At 33.6% G+C, this 18,748-nt stretch overlaps 1 protein-coding gene across 1 annotated transcript in view; it reads right to left on the reverse strand.

Moving 5' to 3' along the window:
* Positions 1-4,722: 4,722 nt before the first annotated feature.
* The window catches only part of LOC126694350 (serine/threonine-protein kinase ZRK3-like), a 100,172-nt gene continuing 86,146 nt past the window's right edge, over positions 4,723-18,748 (reverse strand). The window contains exon 2 of the mRNA XM_050390585.1: positions 4,723-5,418. Within this exon, the coding sequence (XP_050246542.1) occupies positions 4,890-5,418 (529 nt within the window). The 3' untranslated portion in view covers positions 4,723-4,889. The remainder of the gene's footprint in view (positions 5,419-18,748) is intronic.

The raw sequence follows: 18,748 nt of genomic DNA on the forward strand, positions 1-18,748 counted from the left end.
TTTCTTTTTCTTCCCTTGAACTTCTTTGCTTTTTTTGTGGCAATTTTTTATGATTTGGACTGGATTTTCATTTCTAGGGTTGTAAATACCATTTTTCTATTTTCCAATTTTCAATTGATAGTCTATCTCTTTGTATTCATGTTTACAATTTTTCTTTACATTATTATGTTTTACCCATTAAAATTGTTAGTGTCTAAAGAATTGTAATGTGCTTTATTGATTTAGTACGTGATCATTTGCCTCCCATTTGTCTATTTTATTTTCTAAATGGCTTTGTAATTTTTAAATTAAATACTACATAAATTCTTGCTACTTTTCTATTAATCTCATCTAAATCTATGCTAATTTTTAACTTCTTAGGAAAACTTGGAATAGGAAACAAAATATTATGATTGATAGGTACGGACCATATGTTGTTCCTCTTTTTCTTTGTATTTGGGATTATAACTTAGTTTAATATGGTTATTTTCATTAATTCTTTGAAAAATTACGATGTAAAGGTTTGTATTGGATTTTCTTTTCCAGGATTGTAAATACCATGTTTCTTTTTTTTCTTTTTTTTAATTGATATTCTATTTCTTTGTATTCATATTTACAATTTTTTTTTTTACATAATTGCATTTTACCCATTAAAATGGTTTGTGTTTAAAGAATTAGAATGTGTTTTATTGATTTAGTACATGATCATTTGCCTCTCATTTGTTTATTTTATTTTCTGAAGAGCTTTGTAATATTTTAAATTAAATACTACATAAATTCTTGATAATTTTCTTTTAATCTCATCTAAATTGATGCTAATTTATAACTTCTTAGGACACCTTGGAAGAGGAAAAATATTATGATTGATAATAGGTATTGACCGTATGGTGCTCCTCTTTTTCTTTGTATTTGGGTACCATTTATCTTCTCAAAAAAAAAAAAAAAAAAAAAAAAATCTTACAATTTATAACTATTGCATCCATTTTATGATTGTGGACATGCATGCAATATTGCTTCATGTTTCCATGGTAATACTAATGTCCATTAATTTGAAATTAAAAAATTCTCTCAATTGAAGCATATACCTCAACGTGATTTCGTTCTTAGGAAATCTTACAACTTAATTCAAATCATGCTATCCAATAGATTTTGTATACTCCAACATGAATTAAATCATATTACCTTAGTAATTAGCTTAATTTAGCTTATCTAATTCTCAAGAGAAAAAAAAAAAAAAAAAAAAAAACCTTAAACTTATATCTTATATCTTATTGTTCAATTTGGCTATGATATGTTGCACTTCAATCCATCATACTCCTTAAATATTCAAAAATATAATAGAAATAACATAAGAAATATAATAGATAAATACAACAAGAAATCAACTAGGCATTTCTTTTGTACTGCAAATTTCACTATTATAATTCTTAAATAATATGTACATAAATATTTACTATTAGCTCTTTTACAAATACAATCAATTTTTTTTTGACTTCCTATATATTTCTTCTATCTAATTGAAAAAAAAAAAAATCCATAAAATTCTCATTTATGAAGGAAATTATTTTCTCTGATAAAAATTTTTGGGAAAAAAAAATAATGAATATGGAAATTCTTAAATTTTTCATAAACCTATATGGTAGCCCAAAAGTCCTATGTTCTGACTTACTATTGTGTTACTATATTGGATTTGATGAGTTTTTTGTTTTTTTTTTTTTTTTGTTTTAAAGAATATATATATATATATAACATTAACCATGCAACTTACCAGTTATAAATACATTTTTCAATTACCAAAGCATACAAAGTCTTTTCCTCTTCTCCAACGTTTCCCCTCTCTCAACACTTATGTATCGTATATCCCTCAACACTTATTTATTGTATATACATTTTTCCTCCCCTCCCCCCCCCCCCCCCCCCCCCAACACACACACACACACATATTTTATATTTATATATGTTTTCTTTTAATCTCTCTTAAAACCAATAAGTATAGTATTTGTGATGGAAATTTTTTTAATCATCACTACATATTTGTGATATCTTTTAATCTCTCTGTTAATTTATCACTAAAATTTAGAAATTGTGTTTGGCTTCATTTTGCTAGGTTCTTTTTCATGATCATTGGTTTATATGCTCTGAGTTGGGTTAAAGCTGCATAACTGGGAAAGATCAAACAAGATACAATTACTACATGAATATTTTAGAAAGCAAGAGTATTATTATACAAAAACAAATATGGACATATACAGAAACAATTATATCGTGAATACGTTTGCTTTCCCCTATCCCTTTTATGCAATTTATTGATTGACTAAGATCAACTACACATTCTTATTTTTTGGAGAAACAATCAACTACACATTTAGCTTCCTTAGTTTTTCACATTTTTTAAATTGTATGGAAAGGAATAATAGAAATCAATATATGTTTTGGGGAGAAAATTTTTTTGAAATAGTTGATTCTAATACATGAATTTAGTGATTATCAAAATAGAAACTATTATAATTTTGTTTAATAGTTCTTATGTGATAAAATGGAAACAAAGTTTGGATAAATTGCTCAGTAACTTCTCCAAAAATGCAAAATAATGTTAGCTTTCATATGAAACCAACAAGATTCATTTTCATGTTCTAATAAAAATTATACATTTTCCATTTTTTAATTGTGTTGTGTTTTGATACATATCTCACACTATTATAACATATTACAAAATATTTTGTCATATATAATAATTGAAAGTAAAATGCAACATTTTTCCTCGCCAAAATATATATACACACACACAAAAATCAAGATAAAGACTTCTTTACTTACATAAAATTTATTATATATATTACAATGTAATCACATTATTGTGAGATGAGTTTGAGACTATTACTTATAAATTTCGACTATTATTCTCATTCTTTACTTAACAAAAAATAATATGACATCAATATTATCCCACGCATTGCGCAGGTCTGCGACTAGTTGAAAAATAAAAGCTGAAGCCACAAGAGAACCAAACAAACTAAAAACAGGAAGCAGCTGTACCACAATTCAAACACAAGGTTTTGTTTCAAAAACTGAGATGTTGCCTCTTTATATTTAACATTAACATTATGAACTCTTTCACATTGTGCATCCAGATGTAATAAACTGTGGTAGCCAAGTCTAATTTGCATAGCAGGACCTTGAACTTCTCCACTTAACATCTCTATGCCTAGTTGCAAGATCTCATGCTAACAGCAGCCTATATTATTTTCCAAGCATTACAGCATCACACGAGACCAAATCCTAATTGTAAATACATTTCTAGCATTTGGTATTTGGAAAGGAACATGGATGAACCAAGTGAGAAAATAATTAATCATGAACAAACCTCTCAATCCGCCTGAGTTCTTGGTATTTTTAAGTGATATATTTTGGTAATTTGCATAGCATTTGGTATTTGACACGGTATCAGAAGGAATTGGAATCAACAGGTTAACTCATAATTTCATGATGGCAAAACTTGATGGGCGGATTTATGAGGCACGTATTTGGAAGCTGTTGACACGTCTAGGTAAGTGCAAGCTCTTGGTTTTTTAAAGTGATATATTTTGGTAAGAAAGTCGAGAAATTAAACTGATGGAAAAGAGAGTGTGCCAATTCTACTAGTGGATGTTTTGCTGATTTTACTGTACAGGACATTTTATTGTAATCTACCATTAATGACATAAAAACTCCATTCTTTCCCCCATTTACTTTGCTAGAACACAATTAACTTGTGTGTGTTTTCCTTCAACTTTTTTTCTTTTTCTTTTTAGGATTCTTTTGAAGAATAGTGGGTCCTTTTTGGATGTTCATCAGCTATGAATTGTGTTGGAGCCGTCAGAATGGCACAATTTGTTAGCCCTCATAACACTATTATGACTATTCTTTGTTGCAATGCAATGACACATCTGACTAAGTTTTACAATGCTGCATATTTGTGTCAGCATGGACTGACATCCAATGCTATTGGATTAGAGTTTCTGGGCATGAGATGAGTTAGCTTGACCTAGAGCTTTGATTTGATGTATTTTGTCACTTCAGTCTAAAGTTTGAGCAAGCCTCTGCAGCAAAATTTCTCCAGAAAAGTTTGTATTTGATTTTGGTAACATTTATCGCTGTTTATCTCCCTTGGGTGAAATCTGAATTTTCTTTTGCAGATATGACATAATGGAGCAGCAACGCCAGATTAGGCATGTCTTTTAGGATATTGATAATTTTTGTTTCATTCTTACTAGAGCTGGATTAGGCACATCTCTGTTCGATGCAACAATATGTATTTCATTCAGATGTGTATTCAAGGATGATTGAGAGAAATGGAATGAGTTTAGTGATCTATTCCCACTCAAAATTTTGCAATTATACAAGGATAATATATTCCCGTTCAAACACTGCAATATTTCCTCTTCAGATTTAACATTACCATTGTGAACTCTCACATCTCTGTATACAGATGTGATAAACTATGGCAACCAAGACAAACCTACATAGCAGCACCTAGAAACTTCTCCCCTTCAAATCTCTTATGTCCTGTTATAAGACCTCATGCCAACAGCCTATATTATTTTCCATGCTTACAGAGCCATCACATGAGACCAAAAAAAATCTAAAATGAACGCAAGGTCTGGGGGTTTGAAATTGTGAACAAAACCAACTTTCATTTGTAAATTAACATATCAGTCCAAATTTGAAATTTCCATGGCTTTCAAAGCTATTGGTGAAAGAGGGTAGCAGAACTCATTAAGAACATTATATAACCATACACATCATTCAATTCGGCAATAAAATTTTGTTTCTATCTTTGTAGCATTTCACATTAGTTAATTTATGGTAATAACTACATATCTAGAAATGATGGTTGGAAAGGAACTTAGATGAACCATGTGAGAAAACAGTTAATCATATGGCACAAACCTCTCAATCCGCCTTAGTTCTTTGGTGACATCTACCATAGTTGGCCTTCTCTGTGGATCATCCTCTGTACATCTCAAGGTGAGGTCCAGCACAGCTTGTAATTGCTGCTCTGCCAAAATTGTAGGATCCATAATCTTGCTTATGCATCGACCTTGAGCATGGTTACGGATGTATGCTGTTAAGCTAGAATCTTTATCAATATAAAGTTCCTCTCCAGTTAAAAGTTCTAGAAGAAACTCGCTGAAGTGATACACATCAGTTTTCTCCATTGCCTTACCTGTTGCTTCAATCTCGGGGGTTTTGAACTTCGAAGACCAGAAGTCGCCAGCAGCTTCTACCTCAGTTTCACCCTCAGGAATTGAAACGGAAACCAAAAAGTTGGACAATTTGGGAACATCATTTTCATCTAATAAGATACTTTCCATATCTATAGCCATGTGGATGACAGGTCTTGAGAACCCAATATGGAGATAGGAAATTGCATGAGCAATCTGCCTTGCAATTTTTAACCTTCTTTTCCACGCCATGGGTTGATGTTGTCATTCAATAACACGAGAGGAATAAATTCGATCTGCAAGAAGGCCATTGGCAGCAAATTCATACACTAAAATGGGAGATGTAGTCTCGAGACAACACCCTATGAGTTTTAATACATTAGCGTGACCACTCATCTGTGCAGAGATTACTAAATCATTGATTACAAAATCGGCCAAAAATTTCGAGTCAGGAAATCGCTTAACGAGAACAAGTCGTCCTTCAAGAGAACCCTTGAACCAATACGTTCCCAGATGATTATGATAGTTGTTGGTTGCTTGGTGGAGCTGTTGAACTGTAAAGCTCCGGATGGGAATAGGCTTCCCATTGCAAGAGACAATTAGCTTCTCCAGTACCTTGCTTCCATTCTCAAGGAATGCTCTTTCTTTTTCCTTTCTTTCTTCTCCTTTCTTACTCATTTTAAAGAAACCAGTAAGATTGGAAAACAGAGAATAGAGAGAGCTACGGAAGCTAAGAAAAGAAATAGAGAAAAGAAACTTCTGGAGGAACTTTCTATATTCTGATTCTGGGAAAATGAATTGATTCATTATCTGTACACGGGTTCAATATATATACTAAAAGATCAGCTAACTGAAACAGAAACTAATTCCCTAATTACACGGAGAACAGTTACATATAGCACGTGCAACACTCACGTGTGAACTTAAATAACTAATACAAATTGAAAACTACAAGTAGCATAAGTCCCTTGTGCCGTTTTGTGTCAACACCATCACTTGCTTTGCTTTACTCTGTTTCACAAGCACTTCACTTCACTGTTTCTGCTTCTTGCCTCACTGCTGCTTTAACCTTGAGTCTAGTATCTTTACAGCCCCCCTCAAGGTTAGCTTCAGTTCCATGGATATTGATTATGCTCATTTTGTCAAGTAAAGAAAACAATTGTCGAGCACCAAGTGCCTTTGTCAACAAATCTGCTAACTGTGTGTGAGTTGGAGTATAAAACAACTTGATTACTTGATCTTGCACTTTGTCTCTAACCAGGTGGCAGTCTATTTCTATGTGCTTTGTACGTTCATGAAATACAGGATTCTCTCCTATATATATGGGAGCTTTGTTATCACAGAAAAGTAGGGCCGGTTGTGGATGATACACTTCAAGATCCTTCAATAGAGCTAGCAGCCAGGTTATTTCACATACTGTCACAGCCATTGCCCTGTATTCAGCCTCTGCAGAAGATCTAGACACAATGGACTGCTTTTTAGACTTCCATGATACCAAAGAATCACCTAGAAATATGCAATATCCAGTCGTTGATCTCCTAGTATCTACACATGCTGCCCAATCTGCATCAGTGTACCCTTTCAAATGGAAATCAGATCTTGAAGACAACAAAATTCCTTGACCAGGATAGCTTTTGATATACTGCAGTACCTTATAAGCTGCATCCAAGTGAGGTTTTCTAGGCTTGGACATGAATTGGCTGAGCTTGTGGACTGGATATGCCAAATCTGGCCTAGTAATGGTTAGATATAGTAATCTACCAACCAATCTTCTATAGATTTCAGGACTAGCCAACAATTCTCCATAATGCTTACTTAGCTTCAAATTTTGGTCCATTGGAACCGTGCAAGGCTTACAAGCTGTCATCCCTGCATCCTTAAGTATCTCAAGGGCATATTTTCTTTGGCACAATGTGATTCCCTTATCTGATCTAGCCACTTCAAGGCCAAGAAAATATTTCAAACTTCCAAGGTCTTTAAGCTTGAATTTCTTATCCAAAAATAGTTTAAGTTCTTCCACTGCCTTGACATCATTGCTAGCAATGAGGATGTCATCAACATAAACTAATAGGGCCAAAAATGACCTTTGAGACTTCTTAGTAAACAAAGAGTAGTCTGACTTTGATTGTTTGAAACCATATTGTAAGATTGTGGATGAAAGCTTAGAGTACCACTGTCTGGAAGCTTGCTTAAGTCCATATAAGGACTTATTGAGCTTACAAACCAGTCCCCCCTTGCAGTGAAACCCCTGTGGAAGCTACATGTATACATCCTCATGTAGATCACCATGAAGGAAGGCATTATTGACATCAAGTTGAGCCAAATGCCAACCCCGAACAGCAGAAACAACCAATAAAGTCTTGACAGTAGCCATTTTGGCAACGGGAGAGAAAGTTTCAGTAAAGTCAAGGCCCTCTTGTTGAGTAAACCCCTTCGCCACTAAACGTGCCTTGTACCTTTCAATACTGCCATCTGCCCTATATTTTACCCTATAAACCCATTTGCAACCCACAGCCTTCTTATGAGGAGGTAAAGTTGTGAGAGTCCAAGTATTGTTAGCCTCTAAGGCAGCAATTTCTGTATCCATTGCTTCCTGCCACTGTGGAGTTTTGACAGCCTCAAAGTAGGACTTGGGTTCAGGAATATTAGTAATGAGGGAACAAAAATGGGCATAAGAAGTGGATAAATGTGAAGTAGAAAGATAAGAAGATAAAGGGTATTTGGTACCTGAAGTGGGATGTGAAGAACCTGCCTTGATGGAAGAAGTGGAGTGAGAAAATGGATCACAAATAACTGAGCTGCATTTGTATGATTGCAGATAGGTAGGAGGCTTGGAAACCCTTTGTGACCTTCTTAAAGATGGAGTGGAAGCAACAATGTCTAAGGTTGGAACAACATCAGCAATAGCAGGAGAAAGAGAAGGACTACTAGATATATTTGGAGGATTAGACATGGAAAGAGACTCATTTAGGGACTCATCTAGGATAGGAGTATTGGAAGAAAGGGAAGAAACAGGATCAGGAAGTGGAGTAGAGGGACTGACCTGAGATGGTGAAGGAATAGAATCTGTGACAATATCAGAAGTTGGAAAAGAAAGCAAAGGATCATGAGGTGAAGCTACTGAAGGAAACAAATGAGGTAGAGGAATATTGGAATGAGAAGAGGATGAATAAGGATCTGACACAAAAGGAAAAAGGGTTTCATGAAAAATCACATTCCTAGAAATGAAAATTTTCTTAGTAAATAGGTTGAGAAGTTTGTAACCCTTAACACCAAATGGGTATCCAAGAAAAACACAAGGTACAGACCTGGGATCAAACTTAGTTCTATGTTGAATTAAAGTTGAAGCAAAACAAAGACAACCAAAAACTTTGAGATGCTCATAAGAAGGGGTTGTGCCATATAACTTTTCAAAAGGAGATTTGTTATTCAAAATAGGGGAAGGCAACCTGTTAATGATATGTACAGCAGTCAACACACACTCACCCCAAAGATAAAGAGGGACATTAGATTGAAATCTCAAGGCCCTAGCCATGCTCAAGATATGTTGGTGTTTCCTCTCCACAACTGAATTTTGTTGTGGAGTGGCTACACAAGAGTGTTGATGTATAATACCATTTGCAGAAAAAAAATCTTTCAAGAAAAACTCAGGAGCATTATCAGTTCTAAACACCTTGATTTTTGTGTGAAATTGTGTACATATCATGTTGTAAAAAGAAACAAGCAGTGGCCTAGTATCTGATTTGTATTTCATTAGATAGACCCAAGTAGATCTAGTAGCATCATCAACTAAAGTAAGAAAATATTTGAAACCTTCTTGAGTAGGTTTAACAAAAGGACCCCAAACATCACAATGGACAATATCAAAAGCATTAGAGGAAATGTGATTAAAGGATGGAAATGGTAACTTTTTCTGTTTAGCAATAGGACAAAGAACACAATCTTTATTGCTTTGAAATTGGATTACATCAGGAATATGATTGTGCAGAGTATTGAGCTTATTATCGGAAACATGCCCAAGTCTAAGATGCCAAAGAAATGGCTTAGAAACAACAGGAACATTGGAAACAGAATTTACAAGTGAATCAAAAACAGATTGTAAAATGGAAGAAGCTCCTGATATAGATTTGCAATCTGGTGAAACTTGCAGCAAGTAAAGATTGTTGTGCAATTTACCCACTCCAATCGTTTTCCAACATGACAGGTCCTGTATGAAGCAAAATTTTGAAAGAAAAACAAAACAACAAGATAGGCATTTTGTCAATTTGCTAACAGAGATTAGGTTGAATGAAAAGGAGGGAACACAAAGAACGTTTTCAAGAATTAAGGTGGATGTGATTTGGATGGTGCCTATGTGAGTGACAGCAACTTTCTCACCATTAGGCAATTGAACAGAAGTAGATATAGAACTAGTGATTTTGGTGAATAAGGTGACAGAGTGAATTATGTGATCTGTAGCACCAGTATCAAGAACCCAAGTCTCACTATTAAAAGCAGTTTTGTGTACAGGATTCATAGCAAATACAGAATGTCGCATGCTTAAAGACATACAATCTTGAAACATATGACAAGTTTTACCTGAAGCAGCAGTGGAAGTAATTGCGGAATTGGCTGAATGAACACCCTCACAAGAATCAGATGAGAAGGCATGAGTGTTGAGTAGAGAAATCAATTGCTGGCATTGATCCGCAGTGAATGGAAAATTACCACTGCCTAGCTGTGTTTCTCCAATCTGAGATTGATCACCCTCAAGACTGATCTGATTTGCCATTGGAGCTTTTCCCTTCTGCTTATAACTCGGTGGAAAACCAACCAATTTATAACACTTCTCCTTGATGTGACCAAGCTTGCCACAATAACTGCACATAGGCCTTCCTTTTCCAGTATTGCCTTTGAAATTCTTGCCAGAATTATTTGCAAAACCAGAGCCATGAGTGAAGCTTTGATTTTTAACAGCAAGAGCAGTTGTTTCAACTGATGAACCTAGACTGAAACTTGAAGATCTTTGCCTTTCTTCTTGAATCACCAAAGAAAAAGCCTTGTCTATAGAAGGAGCAGGTTCCATCATGAGAATCTGAGTCCGTACTTGAGAATAAGCATCATTCAATCCATTGAGAAATTGCATCAGTGAATCTTGATGCTGAAGTGAATTGATCTTATCATTCACACCACAAGTGCACTTGCCACAAGAACAGCAAGGCAAAGGTCTGAAATTTAACAATTCGTCCCACGAAGCTTGAAGCACTGTGAAGTAGGAGGTGACTGTTGAATCTCCTTGCATCACATTAGAAATTTGCTTCTGCAGCTGTGAAATTCGTGGTCCATTAGCTTGAGAGAAACGATTCTTGAGTACATTCCAAACTTCAAGAGCAGTGTTCCTATAGATCACACTAGCAGTGATATGAGGCGAGACACAATTCAGAATCCAAGAGGAAATCATCGAATTGCACTTAGACCACGCCTTGTTCTCCAGTGGAGTGACTGCCATTGAAGCAGTGATTGATCCATCGACAAAACCTAGTTTGCTTTTGGCATCCAAAGCCATCTTCATAGCACGAGCCCAGTTAGGATAGTTATCCTCTGTTAATGGCTGTGAAACCAAGATCGCACCAGGTGATTCACCGTGATGCAGAAAGAATGGGCTATGCGGATCCTCCATTGGTGAAAGCTCACGCTGTGAGGTTGAAGATGAACTTTGTTGATGATTGGACGCCATTGAAAGCGATTCAGGCTCTGATACCATGTAAGATTGGAAAACAGAGAATAGAGAGAGCTACGGAAGCTAAGAAAAGAAATAGAGAAAAGAAACTTCTGGAGGAACTTTCTATATTCTGATTCTGGGAAAATGAATTGATTCATTATCTGTACACGGGTTCAATATATATACTAACAGATCAGCTAACTGAAACAGAAACTAATTCCCTAATTACACGGAGAACAGTTACATATAGCACGTGCAACACTCATGTGTGAACTTAAATAACTAATACAAATTGAAAACTACAAGTAGCATAAGTCCCTTGTGCCGTTTTGTGTCAACACCATCACTTGCTTTGCTTTACTCTGTTTCACAAGCACTTCACTTCACTGTTTCTGCTTCTTGCCTCACTACTGCTTTAACCTTGAGTCTAGTATCTTTACACCATCTATCCAGCAACCCTGCATAACTTAAAAATGTGAGCTAAAAGTAGCTAACTCCTTAACCTCTTTCTTCTACAACCCTCTAAAATAAAGATTCAAAAGATCTCATGGAAGGTAAAGCCTTCCTCAGTTCTCAGTTCTCACTTCTCACTAGTCAATTGTGCCTGTTCTGCTCACTTGGACAGGGTCAATGGTCTTTATTTATTGGTGTGACACACTAAGTGCAGGCAGGTTTGGTCAAAATTAAGTGGACCATTTCTCAATAGCCTTATTAGAAGACTCAGAGTCAGGGTCAATGTCCATTCTTTTGGGAAACTGATAGTCCATGGAGAGCTCCCCAATTCTATCTTTCACATTACTACCAGAATCATTTATATGCAATTATACCAGTTGTTAACTTAATATGAGGAAATGTGGGGCAATAACTTATTCAATGAATTTGTTATCCAATTCACAAGAATAATTTAAACTCTATTTTGACAGAAAGAAAAATGTTTGTCTAACTAAAAGGTGTCAATCATAATTACATTTTACTGTAAATAAATAAGACTCTCTCAGAACATCTTCCAAGATGGACATTAACATTGAATACTACCTATCTTGCTTGAGTTCACATTTACTCTCCTTCCTACCTCTGGGCTCTGAGCCATTGTGAATCAAGAAATCTTTTTGAAATCAAAACCAAGTTATGCCTGTTGTTGTGCCAAAACAATTGGATATGAAATAATGAGAATCTGCTGCATGATTATTAAAAATGATTGAGAGATATTTATAAAGATGAAAAACAAATCAATTTTTTTTAATGATTGAGAGATTTATTAAACAAACAAACAAATCAAGAATCATTACACAGAAAACAGTAGACAAGCCACATTACCAGAAACTAAGCTGAGACTAGTGGTAGGAAACCCAGACAAATTTTCACCCAAAAAAAAAAAAAAAAAAAGGAAACCCAGACAAACTAAAACAGAACCAGCTATTCCCCAATTCCACATAGCTTGAATGTGGTCTAATTAAGCTCTTGCCTTTTTTAGAATTCAAGACATCTGGCCAAAAGTATCACTACCCAATTGGGACTGTTTAGAATTCTACTAAGTACTAACTGTAGAGCATAGATATGGTTTACAAGTTACAACATAGGTGCGATGGACAGAATGGGGGTGGAGATGGGGGAAGAGAAATTGAGTTGCTTTCTTTAAACTATGTCGTTTGATTTTAAAAAAACTAGTCAAAATTTAAAAGTAGAAAAACTTCATACAGATGGCATACTGTAGTTTTTAAAAATAAAAATGGCATTTTGCAGTTTTTTTTTTTTTTTTTTCTTTTTTAAGAGTCAAATTTGCTCGACAATTTTGTTAACTTGCTAGTATGTCAGCCAAAACAAAAGGGAATAACATTAGGAAAACAATGGGTTTGAATTAACTCAACTGGTAAAGTTTCTGACAGTTTTTTTTTTTTGAGAAAGAAGTTTCTGACAGTTGAATAAAAGATCTGCGCTCTTCGCTAATGGATGTGCGACAACATTATCTAGTCTATAAATAATAATATAAGAGGAAAAAAAAAAAAAAACCTATGTAAAGAGTTTACATAAAAAATAGTATCTTTAATTGGATGATCATATGCATTTTGTAGTTAATCTATATCTATATATATCTAAAAGCAGAAACGTAGATTTTAATGTTGTTGTGCTCATGTTGAACCACATTAGCGTCACATCTTCAACCTATTTTCAATATTTTCTGTCTTTTTAAATTATTTTTCTCCTTATTAATTTGCCTCTTTACAATTATACCTCCTCTAACATTTACTTACTTTTGCCTTTTTATTTTCCCACTACTCTATACTTTAACCTTACAATTTCTCCATCCTTTCATCTTTCTTTTATTTTGACTCTTCTTCTCTTCAATTTTTTACTATAAAAATTTGTTATTTTCTATTCTATTCAATCCATATTTGGCTCACACAAAAAGGTGAATACTCTCTCTCTCTCTCTCTCTCTCTCTCTCTCTCTCTCTCTCTCTATATATATATATATATATATATATATATTCTTTCTTTTGGTGGATGTTTAATTCTTTAGATTGATGAATTTTTGTGTTTGACTCTACTTTAGGTTGATATGATTTGGTTATGTTTTAATTTTTTATCCTTTTAATTTTATTTTCTTTGTTTGTTACATGTTATCCTATGCAATTACGAAATGATTTAATGTTGTTATTCTATTTCCTTTTGAATATTCTTCTATTCATCTTCTTTTATATAATTTTGTTATTTGTCTCACATTCTCTTCCAAAAAAGGTGATTGTTCTCTCTCTCTCTCTCTCTCTCTTATTAATTCTATCTTGCAACTCTATTTTAGATTGATGATTTTTTTTTGTTTTTGTTTTTTTGTTTTTTTGTTTTTTTTTTGTTTTTTTGTTTTTTTGTTTTGTCTCTACTTTTGGGTGATACACTTTAGTGGTGTGTTTTTTGAGTTATTTATCACATGTACTCTCTATCCCTCTTATAGTTATGGTTTGAGTTAATTTTTAGATATTTTAGAAGTGAGATGATTATTTATTTGAATGTCTCTATAAATTATTTGAGTAATATCAATTGTAAATTTGTGATGAGGTTTGGTTATCATGATAACCTTCTTAAAAGAATGAGAAATTCAAATACGTAATTTTGGAACTTAAAAATTTTAGTTCTAGAAAAAAAAAACCATAACACACTATACAAAAGTTTTTTTTTTTTTTTGAAGGCACTATACAAAAGTTTGAATAATATAGATCAATTGAAAAAAATAATAATATTTCTATCTTTTGTCTCAAAAAAAAAAAAAATGGAATAATATGAATCAAATGCACCTAAGTTTTTTTTTTTTTTTTAACTCAAAATAATAGAATGATATATTTGTAGAGATGGAGAGATGAAAAGCAATATACATCAAATATTTTTAGTACGTTTTATAGAATAAATCATACATTATACCACATTATAAAATAGTTGTATATTTCCACGCATCGCGTGGGTCTACGACTAGTTGGGTATAAAGTGGGATACTAATAAAAGTATGATAGATGCCACATATTAAAAAAAGAAAGAAGGTAAGATTGATGATTTTTATTTTTAATAATGTTTAACGTTTGAGCTATGTGAAGAAGCCTTGTATTTTATTTTTGGAATCAGGACAGAGAAGCCCATATGAAATCAACAAAACTATTTTCATTTCAGTGGGCTAGATTACATCAAAGTGGACTGGTCCATAAATTAGGCCCACTCACTGCTGATACCTGTTCATACACCAAACTTTATCGTCTAGTATCGCTTTGTTTGTGTAGGACTCAATCACTGTAATAACTAATGCTCTATTTCGATTAAGGAAAAGTAAAAGAGAGTAGAGTAGAGGGAGGGAGAGTAATTTAATTTATCCTATTTGGATGTTTTTTAAGGGAGAGTAGAATACAAAAATTATTGGTCAAATGAATTACCCAAGTTACCCTTTCCATCTATATCTATATATTACTTAAAGCTGAAGCGTAGCATTTAATGATGCTGCTCTCACGTTGCGCCACATCAGCTGCCACTTCATTCTTTTTTTTTTTTCTTTTCTTTTTTAAAATATAATTTGTCCTACAATTTTAAAATGGTTTTCACAATTTTCAGTCCTATAAATGTAGTCCACTACTTATTTATTTACTTCCACTATCACCTTATAATAAATCCAGCCCATTACTTATTTATTTACTTCCACTATCATCTAGGAATGGCAACATGTCGGGTTCAGACCGGGTTTTTCCATACCCGGACCCGACCCGCGGGTCTTAGCCCGAAGCCCGAACCCGGCTTGTTTACTAACCGGGTTTTTTTCCCGGGGCCCGGACCCACCTCCGCCGGGCCCCGTTAAGCCCTGCTAGATTTGGGCCCAATCCGCAGCCCAACAAAAAAAAAAAAAATTTTGAATGGCCATTGCCCATTTCTCTGCGCATTTTTTTGTTTTTAGTACATAAAATATAAATTATGGAGATGAGTAAATAATAAAATTTATAGAATATAGTTTTAAACTCATTTTAAAAGGAATACTCTTTGGCCTAATCAGATCTATGATTTTTCCTTTAAAAATTACAAACCAAACACAAATTTCAGATCTATGATTTTCATTTTCCCCTTTCAAAAATCATAAACACAAACACAAACTCACATGATTGAGGCAAACTAAACCCAGAAAAGAAAAAAAGAAAAAAAATGGAGAACGAGGTGGAGTGAGGCCGTGTCACGCTTGTGGCCATGGGCGAGGAAGATGAGAGGGGCAGAGGACTGTGTGACAGTGTGAGATTGGCGACGGCGAGGATGAAACGGAGTTGAGAGAGTAGAGAGCTTGGGACCGGTGACACTGACAGAGCTTGGGACGGCGGCGAAGGCTTGGGACGGTTGCTAGAGTTGGATCGGTGGTGAGAGAGTTGGCCGATCTCACACTGTCGGAGTGAGGGTGAGGACTGAGGAAGGGAGGGAGGCGTGGGTTCTGACTTCTAAGTTGGTGCTGAAGAAATGAGAGATTAGATTTAGGGTTAGATTATAGGTGTATATATATAGGAGGGGTATTTTTGTAATTTTGAGTATCGGGTTTTTATCCGGGCCGGGTCTTGGATTTTTTTAATAAAACTTGGACCCACTTTGGGTTTTTTTTTTAAAAACCCATACCCGACCCTATTCCTAATCGGACCAAGTAAAACCCGGCCCATTAGGGTCGGACCGAATCGGGTACCTGCGAGTCGGGTAAAAATTGCCATCCCTACTATCACCCCATAATAGATCTATATAATTAATCCAGCTCACCTCTTATTTATTTAGTTCCACAATCAAGTCCAACCTAAATCCTTTTCAGTTTAGTTTTAGGGTTTTGTGTGAGCCTTTTTAGCTAAAAAAAAAAAAAAAAAACGTTGAATCCTTTCAAGCTTTAGGGGTTTTTTTTTTTTTTTTTTTTTTCTTCAATTTTCTTATAATTGTTTTTAACATTTATTTTTTTTAATATTTACACTTCTCCAACCTTTCTCTCCCCCTTACCATACGTCTCTCCACTACTTCAATCTTTCTCTCTCCCTTACCTTTTCATCTCCCCACTACCCTCTATATTAATATCATTCTTCATTTTTCCCTTCATCTTCCTTTATTTTTGTCTCTTCTTATTCATACTCTCTTATTATAAATTTGTCACTATCTCTTCTATTCTATGCATAGTTTTCCCACACAAAAAAAGGTCCCCTCTCTCTCTCTCTTTCTAAATTTTTTGGTGGATTTTTTATTTTTATTTTTCTTGTATCTCTACTTTAGGTTGATAATTTTTTATATTCTTTAAAACTCTATTTTGGGTTAATGCGATTTAGTTTTTTTTTTTAAAATTGTGATTTAGTTTTGTTTTTAAAATTGTTGTTGTTTTTTATTTTTATTTTTTATTCTCTTTGATTGTTAAATGTTATCCTATTGTGTTCTAAAGAATTAAATATATCATATAAAAATATAATATTATTCTATTACATAGCATGATTTGGATAATTTGGTATTTATTTTGTTACATAACATGGTTTTTTATAGTGCTCAATTTAGATGTTAAATTTTGAGACTTTACTAATTTTTGTTTATTTTCTAATCCTTTGTGGTGGACAAAATACTCTTAATAGTTGTATTAGAAGTACTCTATAATGCCATTTATTTAAAGAAAAACAAAGGTTAGCCAAACGAAAATAATTGGATAGGTGACAAATTTTAACTTTTGCAATTTTATTTTTATTATTATTATTATTTTATAACAATGCATGTATAGAAATTTAATTCCTAGATTTTGCTAATAATTGTTTATTTGATAATATATTTTGGGCGGCCGAAATTATAATTTCTACAAAGAAAATAACCTTAATAGATTATCAAAAACAAAATTTTATCCTAATATTGGTTCAATTAATCATTGTTAAGTTTTATTAATTTTTTTTTAGTTTACGTTTTTTTAGTGTTTTGGATTGTTCCTATATTACATTTATGATTGTTCCTATAATAAATAAAAATATAATTATGAAATACATTACTCATTATTAGATTAGTTTAAATTGTAAATTTTTTTTTAATAAAACCACCATAAAAATAATTATAACGAGCAACACGCGAGTTCGTGGCTAGTATTAATAAAATTTGAACTATATTTTAATAAAAAAATTCTGTAAAATGTTATTTCTCTCAACTCTGAAGTCTCAGCTGGCTCTCTTTCTCACAAAACTTCTTCCCTCTCGATTGTCTCTCACTCTTCATGCTAGCTCTCTCTCTCTCACACACAACTTCTTCACTCTTGAGTGTTTCTCACGCTTAGCTTTCTCTCGTAGAGGTAAACTCTGTTTTTCTTTTTGTTTCATGGGTTTCTTTTGAGTTGGATCAAATAACAATGTTCTTAAAATTGTGATTTTATTGGGTAATTTCTTATTAATTGTGATTTTATAGGGGTAATAACATGTTATTTGTGGGTGGGTTTTGGATCTGAGGGATGCTTTTTACTTAAATTTTAAAGTTTCAAAGTATTGCTCATAATGTGTTTGATAAAGTGCATGAGTGAGTCTAGATTGTGAGCTTGCATAAATTTGTATATTGTAGCTATATATGGATCTATGTTTCTTGTTTATTTTTAGGTGAAACTACACTATTGGCCCCTCAAGTTTACCTTGTGAGCATAATTAGTCCCTCAAGTTTCAAGTGAGCGCAATTGGTCTCTCAAGTTTTCATAATAAGCAATATAAGTCATTCTGTTAATTTCCGTTAGTGGTATTGCTTACGTGGCTAATGGAATAATGAGCTGGCAATTTTTTTTAATGATGTGGCATTTTTTTATTAAACAAAATTACAAAAGGGAATTTACACATAACTAACAAACAGACTCGTTTCAAATTAAAATCCTAATCTTTACTCGGTTCTAAATCAAAACTCCATTTACAACAAACCCATGGGAGAGAGAAGGGGAAAGAGTGAATGAGTGATTGATGCCCTAGTCGCCGCGATGCTGCCTCCCTCTTTTATAGATGGTGGCCACCCTACTCCTCTAGCAAAAAACAAAATACAATGCCCAGTTTCTATTTCAACCTAAATTTCTCTAGTCTTCAACAGAAATTGGGCAGCACAAATTAAGAAGGCATTAGCTACTAAGAGTGTAAAGACAGAGCATGAAATCGCCAACAAAGAAGGCTACAAATAGGAGAGGGGGAAGGAAATGATTAAAAGTGAATTACTAAGAATCCGTTTGGGATCCGCTTATTTTGTTGAAAATACTGTAGATAAAGGTAAAAGTTAGCTGAAATAGTACAGTGAGACTTGTGAATAGTATTAAAAAGTGCAGTAGAACCCATGAATAGTAGCAAAAATAAGCTGAATAGTAAAATAAGTTGGCAAAAATAATATTTGCCAAA

Source organism: Quercus robur, chromosome 8 (genome assembly GCF_932294415.1).
Source record: "Quercus robur chromosome 8, dhQueRobu3.1, whole genome shotgun sequence".
Taxonomy (NCBI): Eukaryota; Viridiplantae; Streptophyta; class Magnoliopsida; order Fagales; family Fagaceae; genus Quercus; species Quercus robur.